Genomic DNA, 22895 nt, shown 5'->3' with positions numbered 1-22895 from the left:
GCCACAGGCCTCAGTTCTGAGCGCGAGGGGACCGCCTGGGCCACAGGCCACAGCAGCTCACCTCTGGGCTGGGTTCTCCAGCAGCTCTGGCTGGCTGTGACTCGGGCTGTGGCTCCAGCTGGGGGGCAGCCTGGGCTGGGGGCTCAGCTGGGTGAGATGCCGGGCCCTGGGTCTTGGGATCCACCTCCTCCTCAAGGAGCTCAGCAGTGACTCTTCGGCCCCTAGGGGAAACACAAAGGTGTTCCTGAGATGAACCCTTTTAAGACAAGTCCTCTGCCAGCCGGAGCCCCGTCCTCTCCTCCTCCCCTGGCTGTTCAGTGAGGAGGCCTGAAAGTCACCTTGCCAGGGCTTTGGGTAGTAGCTTCCTTTCCTGTCCTTATGGCTGCCTAGCTCCCCCTCTTTCAAAGTACAAGGGAAGGAGGAAGAGGCCCACAGTTCACCTAAAGCTGGACTTCCCAGCAGCCAAGCCTGAAAATGTTGCTTGCCCACAGAGGCAGGAGACCCTTCTGTTGGGTGGCCTGCCCCTTCCTGGCTGGTGTGGACTTGTGCCTGGGCATGGGGTGGGGTTGCACACGAAAGGCATGCCTTGGGGGATCACAATACACAATATGACCCCCCCCAACTCCAACATTCCCACATTGGGTGGAAGCTAGGAGGGGGTCAGGAACAAAACAAAGGGCACAGCTCTGTATTCAGAAAGCCCCTGGATGGTTGGAGAGGTACAGTGGGACACTGAGCTTCCCTGGGGAAATGAGATCTGTCCCCACAAACACCACACTGGGTGTATGGAGGAGTCTGGGACCCCACATGGAGGGGACAGAATCATGCACTCCCCCGGGAAATTGCCCTTGCCCCACCACTCAGTTCTGTGGGCAAGAGAGGCAACAGGAGAACTGGGCCCGCCAGCAGGGAGAGAGAAGCTTTACTCTTTTAATCCTGCCGTGGGTACAAGCCGCATTGCCCTTCATCCTCTTCCTTCTCACTCCCCTTTCCAAATACTTAGTGGGGTTCTTTGGTTATGGTCAGGAGGTGTAGGGAGTGGGGAGAAGGGGGGTGCTTTGCTTTTAAAATGGTATAAAAAAACTGCTCCAAAATCTTGGGCCCCCGGCCCTCTGCACAGTGTCCTGTTTGTCTTTGGTTGGGACTGGGAGGCGGGGGGTGGGGGGGGGGTAGGGGGGTGGGGGCGGTGGTGGTGCAGCAAGAACAAATTTCTCACACAGAAAAGCCATGCCCTTTACATTTGCAAAAACAGCTGTTCACTCCTGCTGGGAAGGGCAGCCCTACCCTCCACTCCTGCCCCTCCCACTTGGCCTGGCAGATTAGTGAAGGAAAACCTATTTTCCTTGCAAAAGCCTCTGTGACTCTGTGGGGACCTATGGAAAAGCCCCCTCCCCACTTGTCTTTCCTGTACCCTCCAAAGTTGAGGCTGTTCTTAGGAAGCTTGCCCTCACCCTTCCTCCTGCAGCAGAGGTGTGTCCCTCCTGCGAAACGGGGATACTTTTAGCTGCCTCAAGCCCCCAGCCCACCCGTGCCTCAACACTTAGAATACAGCTTTTCTCTCACACTGAGAGGCTGCAGCAAGAGGGAGGGAAACCCGGTCACCTGTACTCTAGTCGCTGCGTAGTCCCCGAAGCTCCCGGGCGGTGGATGAAGAGGACGGGGGAGTCACTGGTGCCCAAAGCTCTCTGCTGAAACTGCCCGGCCGATGATCTGCTGGTCGGGTCAATATTAGCAGTCGCCGCCAAAGCAGGGGGTGCTCTGGCTGTGGTGCCCAAACCCTCCAGCCGGGTTGACGGGGAGGAGGAGGTGGGGGACGAGGCTGAGGCTGGAGAGACGATGAAGGGCACTTTTAGAGTGTGCATATTAACAGCCCCTAGAAGCGGGAGAGGGTCTCCACCGCTGACCACAGCACCTGCTCAAATGCCAACTGAAATTACAGTTTTGCCCCTCACCTCCTCGTCCCCTCCATGCCTTTCCTCGAGCCCCTCCAAATTGGGTAGCTTTGTGCCCACTCAGTGGTGCTGAGGCCACTGGGCAGCTGGCTGTGGCACCTTCTCACGCCAGGGCACATGCATTAGGGGGTGGAGATTTGGCCAGCCCCCTAACCCCTCGGAGAGGCTTGTGTGGGCGTGGACATTAACCGGAAGTACTCCCTTTAGCTAGGAGGTGGGACTATCTGGAGGGGTGGAGAGTGGGCGGGGCCTCCCGAGATTGACACCTGGCAGTCACTTGACACCCTGGAATGCCAGTGGGCGTGGCACGGGTAAAATGGCGATGGGCCATATGCAGAATGAAGCAGGGTTCGAGAGTGATCAGAAAAACCTCTCTCCAGGTGCTCCCAAGGCAGCTGCAGTGCAACGTCGTCATGTCCCTCCTTCTTTCAAGGGCAGGGGACTCGTCTGGGAGTTTCCTCCCTTCACCAGTTACTCCTGATTGGCCCCCCTGCACTGCATGCATGATGGCAGATGACAGCTCTGAGCACCAGTCCTGCTTGATCACGGACACCCTGGGTGGGATGCTGGGTTCACAGCCTCTGAGTCTGGCTGAAACTCCAATCGAAGCATGGCCTCAAAGCCATCAGCAGCTGGGGGAGGGCCCAGCAGGTGTGCTGACCTGACTGGACTAAATCTCACTGGGAATTTAAGCCTCTCTCCCAAGGTTGCAGGGAGAGCAGACCACAGAGCAAAGACTCGCTGAAAGGCAAAGACGTCTGTACTTCCCAGAAGGCCACCACTCCCATCCTCCCAGTACCCTTGCACCCTAGTTTACCCAGCTTACTGGCACATGCTGGGGTTTAACTCTCCCTTTCCCTTTCTCTCTCAAGCCATCACCTGAACTCCCTTCCTTAGCCAAAGGGAAGGGACATCCAATGGAGAGAATAAGACTTTTGGTGGGGAAGAGAGACTTGAGGGGGGTACTCAGGTCTGGCAGCTGTGCCCCAAAGGATGCAGATGCCCCAGAGCCACACCACCTCATGGGAAGAGGGCAGGAGGGACTCTTTGCTGGGCTCTTGGATGGGGAGGGACGAAGGGATGCTAAAGGGCCTTAAGTCAGGTCTGGGCACATAGAAGGGAGTCAGCGTGAAGCAGTCCACAGTTCCTGTGGTGCAGCAGTCACCTGCTTGTATGGGCTCTGACTCTGCTTTGGGCTCTGTGGCTTGAAGGCTTTGCATCCTGTGCTGTCCCCTGCTATCTGCTGCAAGATGCCCAGATGTTTCAAGGGGCTATTGCCAGGTTCTTATGGGAAAACTTAGCCAGGGCTTGCCAAGCCACATGTGGGGCTAGGGAGAGTGAAGGGCTGACCCCAAGCCAGACGTGAGGATTTCATGGGAGGCTCACCAGACTGAGAAGGTGGGCAGCTAAAAGGCTGAAAGGGAAGTGGCCTTTCAAACCCACAGATCAAACTCCTGAAAACGTGGAAACTCCCAGCTCCCAAACGGTATCTTGAATCTGAATTCTGCCTTGATCTGGATTCCCATCTCAGGCCTGGCCCAAAAAAGAGTCATGCAGGGTCATTTTAGCCTATCAAAATCTTGGAGCCCAGAATGCTCAAGCAAGAGGAAAGGAGAGAGGAAAGGGTTTTGGGTGGGGAGGACCCCTGGAGGACTAGCTAAGCCATGGCACCACTGAGACAAGACTAGAGGCTTTGGGGGTCAGGGAAGTGGGTGTGGGGCTTGTGACCCACAACCCTACATTCCACTTGTTTTCTTTGGTGGAAGGAGAGCACATGGGGAGAGCACAGGAGAGTAGTGGGAGGGAACACACAAGGGACAAATTTGGAGTGCAGGGAGGAAGGGACACCTCATAATAATAACCTCATTGCCCCTCCTGCCTTTAGGCCTGGGAGAAGATCATCCCATCCTGGGTCTCTGGCCAGGTCCTCACTTATTCAAGAGAGTCCTGGAGCACCCCCAGGAAGCCCAAGTGCCAGGTTTCCTCCACTGGGCTGCTTGAGCGGCCTCATGCTGACACCTGGCGGCCGCTTCTAGAATTAAAGCGGAAAGAGCCCACCAGTTTTAGACACTACAACTTGAGACTCTCTGAGGAGAGAGCTGGGGAGCAAAGGTACATTTCTGTCTATGGAGGGGGCCCCCTACAGCATCAGGGTACAGGTGATCTCTACCCTTTTGTGCTCAGATCTGAGGCTCTTATCCACCTCCATCCTGGCATTACAGAACAGGTGGTGGAGGGAGGCATAAGGGAATTCCCCCCATTTGGGGGACTCCCCAACACCAAAGGATGTGGCAAGGTGGATGCCCAAAGCCACAGGTGCACCACCTTCCAGAAGCATTGTTGTGTTCTGAAAACTAGAGGGCCCTGTATTACATTCGTATCAGAATAAAATCAGATCGATTACTGAGAAGCTCCAGGAAGAATGTTGGGACCCCGTCCAGAGGCAGAGACCCTGGGATGAGCAGGGATGGGCTGAATTTTGCTGTCTGAGCTCTCTTCCCAGCAGGGCTTTCCAAACCTGGCCCGAGCCTGACACCTTGTGGCTACTTGTAGAAGTGCAGCCGCAGCCTCAGAAAACCCACCTTTGCTTAAATCAGTAATAGCCTTTTGGGCAACTACATCACTTTACCAAACCTCAGAACTGAGACAACCCGGAGCGCCATTCTGAACACGCTAGATTTTGTCCCAGGAGCCTGGCACCGTCGGATACCATATGGCTCTGCCGTGTCCATGCAGCAGGTAGTCTGACAGGCCAGGGGAGGCTGCTGGGGGCTGCACACAGCCTTGAAGTCCCAAGGTCACATCACAAGGGCCCTGGGGGAGCCAGCCTGACAGGGCCCAGGGGCCACGTTGCACTGCTCACACAGCTATGTGTTCACATGGGGGAGAGGGATGGGTAGGGGAGGCTTGGAGGCTGACCCAGTTCAAGCCCTGGCTCTGCCAATGGATGTGGGCAGGTCGGTTCACCCTCTGAACCTCATGGGTCCCATGTGCACAGAGGCCCAGACGCCAGCATCTGGTGCAGGGTAAATGCTAATAAACACTCGTTATTCTGCTCTCCCGACGTGAATGTGTATTTGTCCCTGACTCCCCTAACCCTTGGCACTAGAATATTCTTTCTTGAGACTGTATGGAGATGCATCCTAGACCATTGGTAGCGAAGCCACAGGGCCCGGCTAGTGCTGGGACACCTGCCTCCAGAGGCCTGTCTATCCCTTGCAGGTAAAAGTCACTACCCAAGAGGGCTCTGGAGTTTGGGGAGAGGGAGCTCAGCCAGGGCAGGACTGGTAGTCTGGGGAGTCCCAGGAGCTGCAAAGGTATCTCCCCCATGAGGGTCTTGGGCCAACAGGTCCCCAGGTTGTACGGTGGCTTTGCTCTCCCTTCTCCATTGCTCTCAGCTGGCCTCATTCTCCTTTCCGTGCAGGCCCCCCAGGACCCCAGCCCTGAGTCTCCTCCCTTGGGAAGCTTGCCCTCCTGGCAAGGGCCCTCACATGCCCATGGACCACAATGTGGGGACTGCGTCAGCTCCCTCTTGCCCACCATCCTGGGAGGAGAACCAGATCCACGGTGCTGTGTCTGGGCCACCGAGTCCCAGAGAGACGAGCAGTTTGCCGGACACTGGGAGCAAGCAGCAGAGTCGGGACAGATCGCTAAGCCTGAAGCCCTGCCTTGGCCTTCCGTGGCCCCTCCCCCCCACACCTGGCCCATGGGGGACAGTGCATGATGTGGCAACACGGTCTGGAAGAAGTCTGTCCTGCTGGGGAAGGAACCGATGGTGTCCGGGACAGGCCTGCTGATCACTGCTGCGGCAGGCCCCGGGACCGGTTCCCCGCCACCCCCCCCCCCCACCCCCACCACATGCCTTGCCACCACACTGGACCCTTCAGCAGCCAAGGCAGGGACAGTCTCCTCTGGTTTCCCTCAGATAAATGAGGAAACTGAGGCCCAGAGACGTTCAGGGTAACTTTCCCAAGGCCACACAGCCACAAGCAGCACAGCAAGGACTTACGACCCCTGCCTGGTCTCCCAGCTCTCTCCCCTCAGCCTTGCACCAGCCCAGGTCGACACTCCAGCTGGCCCCGACACGCTGAGGCTTGAGGGGAGGGGAGGTGCCCACATGTCCTCCAGACCTTAGCCTGTCCCTCCTTTTTGACCGGGACCAGTGCATGCCCAGCCATGGAGAAGGGCCCGGGGAACATCAGTTCTGTGTGAACACAGCTGTCACTGTGACTCCAGAGAGAGTGGCTTGGGCTGTACCTGACTCACAGCCATCCCTGGCCTAGGTTTGCTCCACCCATAGCGACAGCCTGACATGGACTTGTCCTCAAGGTTGAGATGCCTTTGTAGGGGCACAAGACACCTCCTCCAGGAAGCCTCCCAGCTTGCCTTCTGTTAGGAGCTGATTGTGTGACTAGAGCTAACTTCCACCAGAGCCTGACCTCTCTGCCACTTCCTTTCCCACAGCTGGGCTGGGGTCCAGGAAGCACCCCCAGTGAGCAACCAAGGATCAACCCACCCTCTGGGCCCTGGAGAGGGCCTTTCCACCTTTTCCCTACCCCTGCCTCTTGAAGATCTCCTCAGACAGGATAAGCAGACCTCAGGAGTGTACCATGGAGAGCCAGGGAGGGCCATGGAGGGCCAGAGAGAGCTACAGAGGGCCAGGAAGAGGCAGGTAGGGCCAGAGAAGGTCATGGAGGGTTGGAGAGGGCCAGGGGGGTTACAGAGGGCCACGGAGGGCCAGGAAGGACCATGGAGAGTCAGGGAGGGCCAGGGAGGGCCAGGGAGGGCCAGGGATGGTCAGGGAGGGCCAGGGAGGGTTGGAGAGGGCCAGAATGGGGATAACAGAGAGCCATGGAGGGCCACGGGGGGCCAGGAAGGGTCAGGGAGGGTCATGGCGGGTCACAGAGGGCCAGGGAGGATTAGGGAGGGCCATAGAGGGTCAGAGAGTGTCAGGGAGGACAGGGCAAGCCAGAGATCCAGGTTCAGAGTCTCAGCTTTACTCCAGGACCTCCCAAATTCAACTCCTCCCAGCCCCATTCTTGCTGCCCACTGAGCATCCACGTGGGACTGAGCCACAGCTCAGAACCTGAGGTCTAAAGAAGGAAGAGAATTTCCAAGGTCCCCCCTTGGGCGTTGGGGGGCAGGCAAGGTGGCCCCGCGGGAGGCTGGGCCGGAACAGGGCCAAGTTATGAAGTGAGGATGGCCTTTGAAGAACAAAGGGGGGGCTCTGAGTCCCAGCGTGAACAGCCACAAGCTGGCAGGGCTGCTGGGGCGCGGGCTCTGTTTTCCAAAAACACAGATGGGCTGGGAAGGGGGTCAGAGTGAGGCCGGCGAATGTGGCCCCCTCCCCCCCAGGTTCTGATGGCTCAGCAGCCTCTTCCACATGGGGCTGGAGGGGGCGGGGCCAGCCCTCCCCCCCTTCCCCCTGCGCCCCGCTCAGGCTGGGGGCCCTACTGTCCTCCCTGTCAAGGCCCAGAGACAGGCACGGTGGGGAAGGACCCCTCGTGGGGTCACAGATGGGGAGCCCTGAGTGTGGCTGGTCCGGGGGTGGGCTCTTGGGTCTAGAAATTCTGAGCCCCTCCAGGTACAGGCAGCTGGGGGGAACAGGACTTATGTCCACTCCCGGCCTGATGGATCCCAAGTGCAGCGTAGCCACAGACCCAGCGGTGCCCCCAGGACCCCATGTGGTCAGCCCAGTGCCTTGAAGGGTGGGGACTATGGGGTGACCTTGTCATATGGCCCGAGGCCCAGCTTCCTGGGGAGCCCCAGGGAGACCGTTGGGACCGGTCCCCCCACAACTGCACACGGGCAGGAGGTGGGAAGGCTGGGCTGAGGCAGGGTGGGGCTGCTTGCACCACCACAGCCTGACTAGGCTGCAGGGGACATGGGGAGACGCTTCGGTCGGCCTCCACGTTCGAAGGAATCTGCCTCCCTGTCCCTGTGACGAACCCAGAAACAAGAGTGCTGGGTGGAGGGAGGGAGGCAGGAGGCCCCCGCCTCCCTGTTTATCTCTGCGGTTCCCAGACCCCTGTCTGCCTCCGTCCCCAAAATGTTCTTTCTGGCACTGACCCCTCTCCCGCCAGCAGCCGGCAGGGAGAGGGGGTAGCACAGGAAGGAGGGAACCCTGGCCCGGCCGGACCCCTTCCGGAGGCCCCCTGGGTCCCCGAGTCCCTGCCTCACCTAAGCCTTCGGGCTACGGGGACTGAGGTGGTACCAGCACGGGGAGGGACCACCTGGCCTCACAGTGACGGCCACCCCCCAGCCCCCAGCCTCAAGTCCCTCAGAGCCCTGCAGACCCTCAGCAAGAGCTCCAGCTGGGTGGGCGCCTGGCCCTCCGCTGACCTCGGCTTGCTCAGCCACACTGTGTGTGTGTGTGTGTGTGTGTGTGAGGGGGTGGCTGAAGGAGGTCACCCCCAAGGACCTCCCTTCCACCCCAGGGCTCTGCATTTCTGGGGATCGGGGCTCAGGATCACCCTGGAGACTTTCTCAGAATGTTGGGGACCTGGTACCTTGTCCGGCTGCTCCCACGGAGAAGCCTGGACCGGAAAGACTGGGGGCCTGAGACACTACACAGCCCGTCTCCTTCCTAAACCTCAAGGCCTCTAGAGCCTGGGTGGCCAGCCCATCGGGCATTCCCCGAGGCCCCGGAGAGTGCCCAATGGCAGGAATTGGGAGACACAGATCCTTTCAGAGAGCACGATGGGCCTGGACCGCGGGAGTCGCATGCATCAAAAGTGGGGCTTTGGTGCCCTCTGCTGGTCATATCTGTGAATGGCCGCCCTGGCCCTCTTGCCTGGCTCGGACAGGTGCCTAGGCGTCCAGGGACGCCACCTGCACTGGGGGCCTCACCGTGCCCGGGCCCGAGGGCAGACTCCCTCAAGGGGAACACAGGCATCTCCCCTCACGGCCTCGCTGGATGCAGAGACTCACCAGGGCTCAGCCGGGTCTCTGCCAGGGGGCCTTGCCAGGAGCTCAGGTCACTGGCTCCTAGTCTCGCTCCCTCTCCTGGACCGCACCACCACCCCCCCCACCCCCACCCAAGGCACCGGGCCTTCAAGAGCAAGTGGACCCACCCTGGCATCCCTGCACCCACCCCCTTGCCCCTCAGGGTCTGCTCAGGCCCGGAGAACAGTGAGGACGGTAAATATTTACTGCCGACAGGAGAAGGCAAATACTGCCCCAAGGGCCAGGCGGAAGCGCCCGCTCATCGGTGCCGGAGGCAGAATGTCCTCAGCGTGCGGGCACCAGAGGGACAGACATCCTGGCTCCAGCCTCAGTCTCCCCGTCAAGAACACAGGCGCAACAGCTCCCACCCCACATGGCACTGTGATGGCGAAACACAGAGCAGACGTGACGGCAAGTGTGGGGGCTACAACGTCCCCGGGAGGCCCTGGCCCCCCCAGTGAGGGGGCTGGGGGACCCGGCAGGGTCAGGGGACTGCTCCTCCACACCCCGCTGCCCCGGGCTCGGGGGCATTTGGACTCCTGCCCCCCATGCCAGGTGACACGCAGGGCTGGGTGTGGCCAACACCACTGCCAGCCCCATGGGTGAGGGAAGCCCGGGTTCCAAGGGCAGGCAGGGTCTGAGGACACAGGACGATTGTCCTCCCGTTTCCCAGAAGGGGCGGAGCATGGCCCGGATGGGGTGGCAGAGGCATGGCCTGGGGCTTGGCTGCCATGGGGTGACCTGGGGTCCCCAAGGAGCAGGGGCATCTGAGGTCCAGTGCCCAGGGTGGTGCCAAGCAGGAGACTGGGTCTGACCTCTCCTCTGCCACCTGAGACCCTGATGACCTTGGGCATCTCCCTGCCTCCCTTCTCCCTGCCTCCATGAGCTGTTTGTGGAGGGGCTCTGGAGAGGGTCCCATGCACCTTCCCAAGATCACAGCCATGGCCGGCTGGGGGCTGGGGGGAAAGGCTCACCAGGAGGGCCCTGCCCCGGTAGCAGGGCCGAGGGTGGCCTCCGACCACGACCGGGTCTCACGGGCGGGCGGTCTTTCCCACCCCGTGAACGTGGACCCTCCCCTGTGGCCCCAGCTACACCCAAGACCAGCTATGCTGGGAGTCCCCCCCAGCTGGGATGGCCCCATGTATCCCTGGGCCCCAAAGGGCTCCTGCGCTCCCCTCCACAGAGTTTTCCGGCACCTGAGGGCCGCAGGTGGGGGGTGGGGGGGGAGACCTGGGCCATTTTCCAGGGTCTTGCGGGGACACAGGCTTAGCTAACTGCTGCCTCCAGGACACCCTGACCCCACCAGCCTACTTCCAGTCCCAGCCGCTCCCAGCCCAGGCCACGGGTACTTACGTACCTCAACTTCTGCAGGACGCCCCTGCCTCTGTCCCTGTGGATGGGGCCACCTGCTGTTCCCATGCACAGTCCCCCCCCTCCTCTTCCGGGTCCAGTGTCCAGCCGTCCGCTCCAGGGGCGGGGCTAGCTGGGGACTGCCACAGCTCTGGGGGTGTTGATGTTGTCATGGGGAGGGGGCGGCCCTGCAGGGAGCCCCGGGGCTGCGGGCAGGCTGGCCGGACAGCCAGGTCCCAGCAGGAGGATCTACTTCGGGCTCCGAGGCCACCTCTGAGCGGTCTGCAGCCTCGGGGGGCCCGGGCGCCCGGCCCCAGGGCCCAGCCATCCCAAGCTCCGGCCCGGGCGGAGCCTTAGGAAAGGTGCAGATTGGTTTGGCTTGGGCGGCCGGCAGGCCGGCCAGGCTTTTGTGCAGCCAGGGTCACCCGCTGACCTCCCCGGCCACAGCCGGCCCAGACAGCCCCCAGGCTCCCTGGCATTCCAGGTGGCGGCTTGGGCGGTGTGCCCAACGGACCCACACCGGAGGAGGAGGGGTGTGAACCCCTGAAGACCCGACCCCCAAGTGACCTCATCCTTAGGCCCGATGGCACTGCTGGGACTGAGCGCCGGGTCTGGGGCTGCTGAGCAGGAGGAGAGGGCCACAGGGTGGCAGGGAGACCGGCCCTGACCCTGGCCCTGTGGGCTGCAGTCTTGGGGGGCCACAGCCGGGGTGCCGCTGCGCGCTAAGTCTGAGGGCCCTGCCCAGTGCCCGCGGGGTCTGAGTCCACCCGTCAGCTCAAGGGCTGCCGTGTGGCTCCTCCTGATTCCTCCAGGGCTTCCTCTGGCTCGCTCTGCGCTGGGGCTGAGGCTGCCCCGGTCCGGCCCAGAGCCGGGTGGTGGAGGGGCCCTGAGAAAGGCCAGCCCCGGACAGCCTCTTGTGCCCTTCTCTGTCCCCTGCCCCTGCAGGACCCCCTCTCCCACCCACCTTTCCAAGGGCTTCCATCAGAAAAAACACTAAACGTAGAGCCCGCACGGCCAGGTGGGGAGAAGCGGCTGGAATGTTCTCAGTCTCTTTCCTTGGAAAGCTCTCTGGGGGCCCTGAGAGCTCAAGGCTTTTGAATTAAGGGACTCAGCTCCCAGCCGGCCCCCAGGGCCCCCCAAACCCTTCTCTGTCTTGTCTTGAAGCAGCCAGGGATGGGGGCGGGGGGCGGGGGAGGGTGCCCAGGGCAGCGGGGGGCGGGCAGACAGGAGCCTGCCCGTGCCCGGTGGGCGTGGGGAAAGCGCGGAGGGACCCGCGTAGACAGAGGAGGAAGGGGGTCTCTGCGGGCCCCCCCCCCGCCCCGGCCCCCGGCCAACACCTCAGCCCCCGTGCCACACAGACCACGCGAGCGGGGCTCGTTCAAGGGTTTATTGGACGGGTTGGGGCGCAGGGGCGGCGGGCTCCGGGCGCCCTCTAGTTGCAGTAATGCTCCAGCTGGTACAGCGAGCAGACGCTGGCACAGCATTGCTCCACGATGCCCCGCTTCTGCAGGGGCGCCTCCAGGGCCGAGGGCTGCAGGCCGCCGGCGCCAGGCGCCTCCCCCAGCTCCGCGTCCTTCCCTGCGGGGCAGCAAGGCGGACGGCCGCTCAGGGACAGACCGCGCCTCCCGCCCGCCCGCCCGCCCGCCCGCGTGCCGGCCGTGGGGCGCCCACCCCGCCGCAGGCTCCCGGGCCGCAGGGCCGGGCCAGGGCAGGAGCCCACACGGGGGCCCTCGGTGCCCGACGCGGGCCTTTCGGGATGTCACCAGGGGAAATGTGGTTTTTCTTTTTTAAAACTCCGGCCCGATTCCCCCGGGGCGCCAGGCGGGAAGCCGGGGTGGGGTTAGCGGGGGCAGCGGGGGCTCACCCTGGAGGTCCTCCGCCTCCCGGCGGGCCTTGGGCGTGTAGAAGAAGCCGCGCTCCCCGCACACCAGGTACAGCGCCTCCACCAGGTGGGAGCCGCACAGGTGCTGGTTGACGAAGGCTCGGGTCGGGGCAGGGATCCAGAGGGACAGCAACGCCAGCAGGGGCAGGAGGCGCGTCCACGGGGCCATGGCGGGGGACAGCGACCTGGGGGACGGGCAGGGTTGAGGCCGGCGAGAGGCACGCGCCGCACCCAGGACCCCCGCCCTGCGCTCGCCCCCCAGATGCTCTGTGCTGGGAGCCCTCGTCCTCCCGCCGGCTCGAGAGCCCGGGCCCGGGGCCCCGTGTGACACCCTGGACTCAGCTGACGGGGAGCCCGTGGGGACAGACCTGCTTGCCGTCCGTGTCAGGGTGCAGGTGGTCCCGGGGGGGGGGGCTGCTGGCTGCTGGGCCCCGCCGGCTTTATAGCTCCCGACCCCACCGCCTGGCCCATCGGAGCCCCCCCGGTGACAGTGGCAGATGGCCCGGGGCTGAGGCTGCAATTTCTGGCCCATTTCCCCGGTGCTGGGTCCGCGGGAACAGCTCCTCGGTCGTCAGCACCTCTCAGGCCACGGGGTCATTAGAGTCTTAACGAGGGGCCCGATGGCTGCTCACAGCTGGGGACCAACGTCTCCCCAGGAGCAGAGCCCCCCCCCCAGGCCTCGCCTGAGCCACATTTTCCACATTAGTCCAGGGGAGCGGGGGCCCCGGGGAGGGGGATTCTGCCTGGACCCTGGGCCCGTGCCACAGTTTCCAGTCTTCCTCCTGGGCCCCTTGGGTGGTGCACGGGGGAGTATCCCCCCCCTGCTCACGGCCCTACCCCTACCTCAGCATAGAAGCCTCGCTGAGACCCACCCCCCCCCAGCACCCTGGGGTGCCGCAGGGAGAGCTGAGCTTGGGGACCAGCCACCGTGTGGACTCTGGGGCTAGGCCTCTGTGTGGGGCCCCACATGACCCACCCACGTATCCTCTGGATGCCCACCCCTGTTTCTGGAGCCCCTGCCCGTCTCCCCCACGCTGACCCTTTTCAGACCATCAGCCCCGTTGGCCGCCACACGGTTTGGGTCCCTTGGTGCTCCCCAGCCCCCCCGCCCCAGCCAGGACTAGGAGGGAGGCCAGGACCCTCTCCCCTCCCCCGGCCACCTGCAACCCTCTCTGGGCACCCCAGAGTCTGTGGGCCCTTTCCAGCTGAGAAAGGAACTCAGCCTGCCTCCTCCTCTTGCCTCAGACCAAAGGGACGGGAGGGGTGGGGGTGTCCTGCACCCACCCGCGCCCCCAGCATGGACCCCACTCTCCAGCCTAGGGAATACCGAGACCCCCTGCCCAGGACGTCCTACTGTGCACCCCTGGAGCAGCCACGGGACCACGAAGGGGCTGGCCGCCTGCTCCGAGCTCAGCCCCGCCCCCCATGCGGGACTCTGTGCAGGCTGGATGCCCGCTCTCACGGGCACCTTCCCCACTGCCGCTTCCGCCCAGGCCATGCTGAGGCGGTGCCCGCTATGACCCCCAAGGCCGCCACACAGCAGGGAAGGTCTGGGGGGGGGGGTCTCTTGAGAGGACCATGCAGGACAGGGGGCTGGGTGGAGCTAGAGCCAGGTGAGAGGGCACAGCCCAGGGGCCGGTAGGGCTGGAGGGGGCCGGGGCTAGCCCTCAGCCCTTCCCCAGGGCTCACGGCCGTCAGAAATGGCCCCACTGGGGTAAGGGAGACCTGGGCACAGACAAGGTGCTTAAGCCACAGATGAGGGACGGACAGACCCCCACGGAGGGCTTGGGGCAGAGGGCTTTGCCTCGAGGCCTTTGACAGATGAGTCGGGGTTTGCCAGGCCTGCCGTCCTGACAGCTCAAAGCCAGGGAGGGCCCTGGAGGTGTGTGGTGGTGAGTGGCCGCCAGGAGTGAGTAGGGCCTGGGGAGACTGGCTGGTGTCTCCCGGGAAGCCCCCAGGCCGCTCTCTCCGAGGACCAGGGGTAGGGGTGGGAGGGGTCACCCTGGGCTGGGCCAGCCGTGGGGAATGCTGGGGGTCCGAGCCGGAAGGTCATGTCCGGACCCCTCGAGTGAGCGGAGGGGCAACTTGCAGAGCTCGGAATCCAGCCCCAGGCGCGTTGCCGGGGACGCAGGCCCAGAGAGGTCATCTGGGAAGCAGCTCAACTGAGCACTCCGTCAACATACATTCTGGGGACAATTCCCAGGCCCTGCTCTGTGGGGGTGGGGCCCCTGTCCTCCTCCTAGGGGGGACACGAAGCTTGTGGCGAAGGCCCGGCCTGCAGGCCTGCCTCGGACAGCGCACCCCCCCACCGACTGCACAGCTGTGAGCCCTGCCCCCACCCCAGGGACCGCCCCCCCGGCCCCACCCCCATGCTGCCACAGTGCTGAGATGAGGAGGCTCAGCCAGGACCCCCTCGGCCCTCCGGAGCTGCCGGGGCGGGGTGGGGGGGGGGATGCTCAGCACAGGCTGGTCCTCTGGGGTGAGCCGGGCATCCGGGCACAGAGGGGTCTCCTGCCTGGCCTGGGCTGCCTGGCGGGGTCTCGGAGGAGGCGGAGTACAGAGGTGAAACCCTAGAGCAAGGCCAGGAGCGGGGTGTGAGGTCCCCAGCACACTGTCACGGCCCCGGAGCCCAGCACTCAGACGTGGAGGCCGGGGAGGTGCTCAGAGGGGTTCTCTCCTTTATTGAGATCGGGAGCGGGCAGCGCGCAGCGTCACGGGCGGGACAAGGACGCCCGCAGGCCGAGCGGGGAAGCAGTGGGGCGGGGGTCAGCGGGGTGCCCTCCAGCAGGGACGGTCTCCAGCGGGCTCTGGGGCTGCCCGGGGACCCAGCCCCTCGCTTGGGCAGGGGCCGGGGCAGGCGGGGGAAGGGTCTCTCCCGCTGTACTAGCCGATGGCGCTCAGCGCATGGGTGAGGGTGTGCAGCTCGTCCTGGACGCCCTGCAGGGAGCGCCGGATGGCATGGGGACTGTCCAGCACGTCGATGGCCAGCGTGTACGGGTCAAACTTCACGGAGAAGGGGCGCTGGATGCGGGAAGCATAGTTCCTAGGGAGGGCAGTGGGTATGGACCCTGGGTCACCTGGCGGGGACTCAGGGGACCCTGGGGAGACGGGGAGGAGCAGGGGCAGGGTCTGCGGCCTCCAGGAGACGGCCTCCTTCATCCCCGCAGGGCGAGAGCTGCCTGCACCCCCCAAAACTCTCCGTGTGACCAACTGCTCGGACAAGATGGGGACCGAGCCTACTGCAGGGGGAGGGACGGAGGAGGGACAGGCCTGTTCCAGGCAGATCTCTGCCGGACCCCCATCCCTCCCCACACCTCCTCCAGGCGGCCTTCCCCGGGCCGTGTGCTGTGCAGAGCTCCAGTTCTGTTGCTGGTCCTATGCTTGCTTGTGGGATCCAGCCCTCCCCCCACCTCCACTCTGAACACACCGCCCCTGGGCCTCAGTTTCCCCTGACTCGAAAATAAGACCCTCTCCAAGGATGAGCAGGTGGGACGCATCTCAGGCTTTGCCCTCTTGCCCAGACGCCGGTGGTCACGCGCCCTCAGGCCCCCCCCCCGGAAGTGCCTGCTCCCTCCAGGCCCCCCAGGCTTTCCACACCGGCCCTCGGCCGCCCCTGCCCCTCTCCTCTGTCCCACCCCATGGCACCAGCTGCTTAGAGGCTGGGGAGGACCCCACGCATCCTTCTTCCAAAGGTCACACTCTGCCTCCCAACACGTGGCCTTGACCCGGCCACCAGCAGTTCTCCCCCTCCCTGGACTTTTTGGTTGGGGGTCCTACTGTGGGAAGGGTGTGCACAGTGGGTTCCCAGGCCCGGGCCTGCTGCAGGCTCGCCCGGTCTGGGGGCACCTGGGGGGCCCGGGCACCTGAGTTTGTCCTTGGCGTCGCTGAAACTCTCGGACACGAAGTAGACGGGCTGGTAAGTCTGGTCCTGGTAAGGCTGTACGGCTGCAGCATCCGGGTCGAAGGCCCGGATCTCGGGCTCCTCAGACAGGGAGTGCTGGGGGGAGGCCGCAGGGTCACGGGCCCCCCACCCTGGCCCGCCGCGTCCCCCTCCCCGGGGGGCCTCCCGAGGCCTGGAGGCCATGTGGGTGGGGCAGGGTCCCCCGGCGGGGTGGCCTCACCAGGAGCTCCCCATAGGAGGACAGCAGTCCAGCGCCGTAGGCCTTCACCTCCCCATTCTGCTTGCACAGCCCAAACTCCACCGTGAACCAGTACAGCTGGCGGGGCGGGCACAGCGTTGGCAGCGGTAGCCGCTGCCCACACCGCGGCCCACCTAGCCTCGGGCCTGGGGCACCCCCCACCCAGGGCAGCGCCCGGCCAGACCCTGGCGAGGTCACAGCGTAAAGGTGACACTCCCCGGACAGAAGTGGGGGCCCAGGCCCAGGCGGGGGGGCCCTGCCCTGAAGCCAGGCACCCTGGGGCCAGCCCCCCAAGGCCCTGCAGGGGAAGGCGCCCACCGTGGACAGCTTCTCAATCTCCTCGTCGGAAGCCCCCAAGGACGCGAGCCCGATGTCCTGTGGAGGAAAGGGGAGGCTGAGAGGGGAGAGGCTCGGCCCAACACTGCACGGGCGCCTGCGTGGGGCGAGGACACCCCAGGGGCCTCCTGGACACCAGCTAGGACGCAAGGACCGTCTGGGGATTCGGGGACCCTCCCAGGCTCCGGGGAGCCCCCTGGGATGGGGCATCTTCCCAAGATGCAAAGGTCCTCCAGGTATACAGGGCCCCTCCCAAGATGGAGAGGACCCCACAGGTATGCAGGTGTGGGGGGCCCTCCTGGGATGCAGGGACCCTCCCAGGATCAATCGAGGGCCCAAGACGTCTCTTCAGGAAGCAGCCAGCAGGTGGCAGCACAGGCCGTGGGAATCCGCCCACCGGCCCGCTGCGCCAGGCCCGCCAACGCCTCCTCATTTTTATAAGCGGTTTGCCCAGAACAGGTCTAAGTGTAGCCAGTGCGGCTCACCCACCCCTCTCTTCCAGGACGATGCCTCTCCCTGAAGCCTCGTGGGCCCAAGCGGGCACCGTCCAGCCACAGAGGGACTCGGGCAGGGCGCTGAGGCTCAGGCAGCACGCCCCCCAGCCCTCAGCCCGGCGGGTCCCCGGCCTGGGGCCTGGGGCACAGACCTGGGAGAACTGAGCGAAGGTGCGGTCGGCCAGCATGGGCACGTGCCCCAGCAGCTCGTGGCAGCAGTCCCTGTGGGGGTGGGGAGAGGGGCGGTGCTGGGGGGGGGGGGCGGTCCAGGGGACCGGCTGCCCGCCCCCGGCCCCCTCCCTCTCTGCCGGCCCCGCGTGGGGAGGCTGGGCGGCAGGGGCAGGGCCCGGTGCAGGTGCACACTCACGGCTCCGGGGAGTGCATGGGCGAGGAGGCGTGTCGGATGTACTGGGTGCACTGGAACACTCGGAAGGCCAGGCTGGCCAGGAAGTCCCGGGCGGACAGCAGGCCGGCCACGGGCCGCAGCTGGAACCCTGTCCGCTCTGCAAGGACCCCGGCCGGTCAGGGCGCCGGGCAGGGTGGGCGCCTCCCTCCTCCGCGCCTCTCCCCGCGGCCCGCGCACCCTTCAGGAAGCGGGACACGTCTTCCAGCTGAGGGATGCTGTCCTCCCGGTACCCGCTGAAACGCTCCAGCAGCTGGAAAGCCTCCAGGTATTCCCGGCAGGCGTGAGTGACGTAGAGGCCCTTGAGGGTGGTGTAGACCTCCTTCCTGCAGGCGGGGGTCTCAGGCGGGGGTCTCAGGCCTGGCTGTGGTGCCCCGCGTCCCCAGGCAGCCAGGCCTGCCCCCGACCTGGATGCCGGCCCCTCCCCTCCTCACTGTGCTCTGCCTTCGGCAGGCTCCATGGTGGGGGCGGGGGAGGTCCCCACTGCAGGCCTCTCGCTGGACCCTGGAGACCCTGACCACTGGGAGGGGCCTTTGCCCACGGCTGTGGGGGGTTCCAAGGGACAGAGGCCGTGGGGACGGCCTGACCCACCACCAGCCTGTCCCTCTAGACCGACAATCAGGGCCTTGGGAAGTCCTTTCCCCACCTGGCCATCACACGTGGGGACTTGGGGGGGGTCTTCCCCTGGCCCTCCTTGCCCCTCCACCCTGGGATGGGCACCGGGGTCTTACCAGGTGGCGATCTCCTCGGCCGTGTACTCCACACGGGGAATGGGGTCACCACTGCAGAGGGGGGTGTGCAGTCAGCGGGGCCCCCTCGGGGGCGTGTGGGGAGGTCAACGGGGCCCCCTCGCGAAGGGCGTGTGGAGAGCAGACAGGAGGGGCTTGGGGCTGGACGCCCAGCTGGCCGTGTGGCCTCAGCAAGCTGCCTGGTTTCCTCGACGTGACTTGGGGGCCCAGGCCAGTGACCACAGTGACGGTGTTGGTCAAAGACACAAAGACACCCCTCCCCCAGTGTGCCAAGTGTGAGGCTACAGGACAGGGTCTGGGTCCCTGGGGCTGAGGCCCCAGGGGTCCTTACTGCTTGTACTGGAAGGCTATCTCGGCGATCAGCTTCCTGCGCCGCCGGTACGCCTGGTCGGAGAAACCCTGCCCGCACAGTGGACGCGCTCAGGAGGCCGCCCGCCGCCCCGCCCCACCTGACCCCTCCCTCCCTGCCACCGCCCCCTCCCACCTGCTGCCCCGCCTCTCCCCACCTTCCCACCCACTGCACCTTCTTGCCCAGCTGGGCCCCTCCCCACCAGTCACCCCTCTCCCCGCCCACCGACCACCCCCAGCTCGCTGGCCCCCTTCCCTGCTCACCACCCCTCCCTGCCCACCAGCCCCGCTATGGCCGAGGCACCGGGAGGTGCCTGGCGGCCGCCCTTAGCCAGGCCTCGGTGGTTTGGCCAGGAGCTGGGCAGCAGACAGACTCCCCATCCAGGGTCGGCCTGGGGCCCACACCCACCACCCTGGCCACGAGTATGGGGACACAGGAGGCCCCGGGAGGCGGCAGCTCACCGGGTGACCCAAGTCCAGGTCAGGGTCAAACTTGGTGACCAGGTGGTGGCACTTGTCCAGCTCGGAAACTTTCCTTGGGAACCAGAAGACTTCGAGGAGGACGGAAGGGACACAGGCCTGTGTGAGCGTCGGGCCTCCCTCGGGGCTTTCTCGGGGGTCCCAGAGGGGCAGGAGGCCCGAGCCAGCGGGGAGGGGGTCCCCCAGGCCGCACGTGCGGTCACCTCAGGGGTCCCCTGCGGGAGCTTCTCTGCCCCCACCTCGAGGTCACGGGTAGCCCTCGAGGGCAGTGGAAGCAGCCTTACCCTTGTTCTCCCTGGCGCCCCGCACGTCCTCAGCCACCCGGCGCACGGAGCTGAGCAGGGCGGGCAGGTCCGCGCTGGGCACCTCACAGCACACAAAGTATTCCAGGTGGGGGCCCCCTGCGCGCGGCCTCTGGGCCGGCCGGGTCTCCAGGTGCCGGATTTGGGCCTCAAACGTCTTAGGGAACAAGAGAGAGAGAGATGGAGAGAGAGACAGAGACGGGGAGAGACAGAGATATGGAGAGAGACCGAGAGAGAGACGGGGAGAGACGGACGCAGGAAGGGAGAGGAAGGCGGAGAGGGGAAGGAGGAACCGCCCCGGGCTCTGCCCGGAGGCCCCGCCTAGACCTTTGCCACCAGGGATGCCCATGCTGTGCTCCACACTGAGGTCGGACCCGCGGCCTGGGCCGAGCTTGTGGCTGGGGAATTGCATTTTGACCAGTGTGTGTAATGGGAGTCGTCACCGCGGCCCCTTAACCCAGTGTTGTGGGTGACGTGATGTGTCCCTCGGCCACACCCAAGCAGCCTGAGTCCCCAGCCGCTGGTCAGAAGGTCCCGCCATCCCTGGTGGTCTCATCTGGGCCCACTGGCCACCGGCCGCACCCAGGGGCTGGGGGGGTGGGGGTGCCTAGATCCCACTGTGACCGGACCAGGAGGCTCAGCCCCCCTCTCAGACTAAGCCCGCTGAGAGCTTGGGGGTCTGGCAGGAAGGCTTGCTCACCACCGCCACCTCCCGTTGCCCAGCAACGAGGGCACACGGGTCTCGACGGGCCCTCAGGCCACACGGCGTCCAGGAGCTGGAACAGGCCAGCTGTAATATCATTTGGGCATTTCTGCCAAGGGCCAGCGTCCCGCCCGGCCTGCTGTGGTCACATCACCTGATGCAATCGGCCGTCACGTTAGCCAGAGCCCATCAGGGGCAGGCTATGAGGGGACCCTACTGTCCAGGCCGCCCTGCCAGGAGCCACACCCGCTCACCCCATGTGTGATGGGGTGGGGGCGGGGCTGGGAGGGGCAGCGGGGCTTGGTGGCCTCAGCCCAAGCGCTCAGGCTCAGGGAGTTCCTGAGATCACGGTGGGTACCGTGAGGGCCACGGGGTCCCCGGAGCTCTGGGGGAGCAAAGCCCCCTCTCCCCCCTGCCCTCAGTGGCCTGGGCAGCCGGGGCTGGCCTCTGAAACAGCCAGGTCCACACCAGCCACACTGGTCACACCAGTCACCTGCTGCCCTCACCTCGAACGCCTTCACGGCCCGGGACAGTGAGGCTTTGGCGCCCCGCAGGGTGAAGATCAAGTTGAGCGTGGCCTTTCCGTCCTTCTCCTTGAACACTGCGGTCTCCAGGGGGTCCCCGGGCTCCGAGGAGGCGGCCCCCGCGGCCTCTGCCTTCTCTCGCTCCTTGCGAGCGTCCTCGATGAGGCTCTGCCGTCGCCCGATGAAGCGCGGGGACTACGGGCAGAGAGCGCGCCAGCTCCCCCTGCCCTCGGGCCACCCCCCTGCCCTCGGGCCACCCCCGGTCCCAGGCTCTGACCCGCTGGTGCCACAGCACAGGCTGTGCACTTGGGAGGGACCGGCAGGCCAGGCCTCGCCTATGTCCCCACCGGATGGTGGAGGGGGGGAGTGGGGGGCAGCCGGGAAGATGAGCGGCCACAGAGTGGCGGGAGGATGGGCCCACGGCACCCCCAGGCAGCCTTGCGTCTGTCCCCAGGCCCTAACGGGATGAGGCGACAGGAGGTGTCTACCTGAGGTGTGACTCAGGTAGACAGCGGCCAGAGCGCTGGGGAGGGCAGGGAAGGGACGTCTGGCTCCTGGGAGGCCCCCCCCAGGCCAGCCCCTCGGAATGACCTCTCCTTAGGGTCCCCTCCTGGCCCTTCCCCACAGCACGGGGACACGTGGCCAAAGTTAGCCCTTCGTCTGGACCCAGATGCCCGGGGCCGCAGCCTGTCCCCAAGACCAGAGCCCCCAGGCCTGTGGGGGGGAGGGGCTGCATGTCTGGGGCTCATCCCTTGGAGCTGAACTTCCAGGAAGGTTCTGGTACCATCGGGTCTTGGATGGTGATGGTAAGGGTGCAGGAGAAGCCCCTCGAGAGTCCCCACTTGACCTCGGGGGGATGGACAGAACTGGGGGGGCTGGGGGTGTCCCCGGGCCTCCCTGGGTGGGGAGGCCATCTCACTGAGAACCCGGGCAGGGGGCGGGGGGAGGGGGTGCAGTGGCCGCCTGCAAATCACGTTTCCAGAACCCAAAGCCCATTTTCCTTGAAGGTCGAAACACGAAAGCCTATTTGAAACGTTGGGGGAGCTGACTGTTCCGAGACATCCCTGAAGGCCCCTCTTCCGGGCCGAGAGGGTCCTGGAGGTACTGGCCCGGTGAGAATCCCCAGTACAGACCTCTCAAACTCAGGGGGCCCTCGGGTGGTGGCTGACGCCTTGGGGACCGTCCTGGTGGCCAGGGGGGCCCGGGGTTGCTGGCAGGGGAGGTGGGATTCGAGACAGGAGGTCACACGCGGGCACAGACGCGTGGCTGGGGGACGGGTGACATGGCAGATGGAAATCGCCCTGGAGCCCCGACCGCCCTGGGGCTCGGAACCGGGGTCCGTGCCTGTTGGCCCAGCACCTCCCACCACAAGCCACCGCCAGGGCCCGGGACGCGGTCACACGCGCACCACGCCCGGGGCCACGGCGTTGCGGGCACCCTGAGTCTGCGGCCCCTGCCGGTCTTCGGGGGACACCCCTGCGCTTCCGGCCCGTTCTGGCCTCTTACCATGATGGCTTCGGCCTGCTTGGCGTCCAGCTCGGAGACGGCCCTGCGGAAGCCCTTGGCCTGCGGCGAGGCGGCGTTGGGAGTGGGCATGGTGCGGGCGTCCGTCCGGGGCTCACCTCCACGGCCCTCCGCCAGGCGGCCTCTTATAGGCCGAGCTGACGTCAAGGCCCCTGTGGGCCCCCCACCTCCCACCTCCTCGCCTCCCCTCCTGCCGCCTGAGGGAGGCGGTGGGCGGGAGCCGAGTCGCGCAGGAGAAAGGGCTCTGTCCCATTAAATCTAATTGCGTCCCTGCCGCAGGCACCCGGCAGGGCAGCGGCCCGCGCTCTGAATCATCTCGGCTCCGGCGGGAGGGCTCTGCAGGGCTGGGGACAGCTGGGGCCCCCTTAGCTCCACACGCCCAGTGGGGGGACTGGCCGGTACACAGGGAGGTGCCATTCCGGGCCCCCCAAGAGCGCCCGTGACACGAAACCCCGCACTCGGTGGCAGGTGGCCCAGAAACCCCCAAGACGAGAAATCCGGACCTCAACCTCGGAAGGTTTAGGAAAAGCAATCTGCTTTTCCCTAAGATTCTTCACCAAATTTCCCAACAGGGTCCCAGCAGGAGTCTCATCTGTCCCTTGTCCCAGGTCCCTGTGGCCGGATCCCCAGGCACAGCCAGTGATACCTGGAGTGTTCCAGAAAGGCCCATCCCTCCAGTGTCAGGACACTGGGAAGCCGGGTGAGGGAAGTCTGTATCGATTGCCCCGTGGTTTCTGTGGCCTGTCCCCCCCGGCCTGCAGCCC

At 65.2% G+C, this 22895-nt stretch overlaps 2 protein-coding genes across 3 annotated transcripts; both read right to left on the bottom strand.

The window, feature by feature from the left end:
- Positions 1–11619: 11619 nt before the first annotated feature.
- Positions 11620–12568, bottom strand: INS (insulin). 2 transcript variants are annotated; one of them, XM_019811180.2, is made up of 3 exons: positions 12498–12568; positions 12112–12314; positions 11620–11825 (listed from the first exon to the last, which is right to left on the bottom strand). In XM_019811180.2, exons 2-3 carry the CDS (start codon positions 12296–12298, stop codon positions 11680–11682), a joined length of 333 nt encoding a protein of 110 aa, XP_019666739.1. In that variant the 5' UTR covers positions 12299–12314; positions 12498–12568; the 3' UTR covers positions 11620–11679.
- Positions 12569–14783: 2215 nt separating this feature from the next.
- TH (tyrosine hydroxylase) lies at positions 14784–22215 on the bottom strand. The gene is made up of 13 exons (XM_003993778.4): positions 22114–22215; positions 20590–20802; positions 19363–19537; positions 19061–19149; positions 18582–18649; positions 18233–18283; positions 17682–17827; positions 17466–17601; positions 17251–17320; positions 16587–16643; positions 16251–16346; positions 15993–16126; positions 14784–15172 (listed from the first exon to the last, which is right to left on the bottom strand). The coding sequence occupies exons 1-13, from the start codon at positions 22201–22203 to the stop codon at positions 15013–15015; spliced, it is 1485 nt and encodes a 494-aa protein (XP_003993827.2). The 5' UTR covers positions 22204–22215; the 3' UTR covers positions 14784–15012.
- Between the last annotated feature and the right edge of the window lie 680 nt (positions 22216–22895).

This window comes from Felis catus, chromosome D1 (genome assembly GCF_018350175.1).
Source record: "Felis catus isolate Fca126 chromosome D1, F.catus_Fca126_mat1.0, whole genome shotgun sequence".
Lineage (NCBI taxonomy): Eukaryota > Metazoa > Chordata > Mammalia > Carnivora > Felidae > Felis > Felis catus.
The sequence above is the reverse complement of the archived record's forward strand: the minus strand, read 5'-3'. Positions and strand labels throughout refer to the sequence as shown.

What these genes read in the sequence shown, in the direction of transcription:
- INS (XM_019811180.2), bottom strand. Translation starts at nt 12,298, where the DNA reads ATGGCCCCGTGGACGCGCCTCCTGCCCCTGCTGGCGTTGCTGTCCCTC. An exon ending in GGAGGCGGAGGACCTCCAGG is followed by an intron (nt 11,826 to 12,111) that starts GTGAGCCCCCGC and finishes GCTGCCCCGCAG; the next exon opens with GGAAGGACGCGGAGCTGGGG.
- TH (XM_003993778.4), bottom strand. Translation starts at nt 22,203, where the DNA reads ATGCCCACTCCCAACGCCGCCTCGCCGCAGGCCAAGGGCTTCCGCAGG. An exon ending in GGGCCGTGAAGGCGTTCGAG is followed by an intron (nt 19,538 to 20,589) that starts GTGAGGGCAGCA and finishes TTGTTCCCTAAG; the next exon opens with ACGTTTGAGGCCCAAATCCG. An exon ending in GACGCCAAGGACAAACTCAG is followed by an intron (nt 15,173 to 15,992) that starts GTGCCCGGGCCC and finishes TGCCCTCCCTAG; the next exon opens with GAACTATGCTTCCCGCATCC.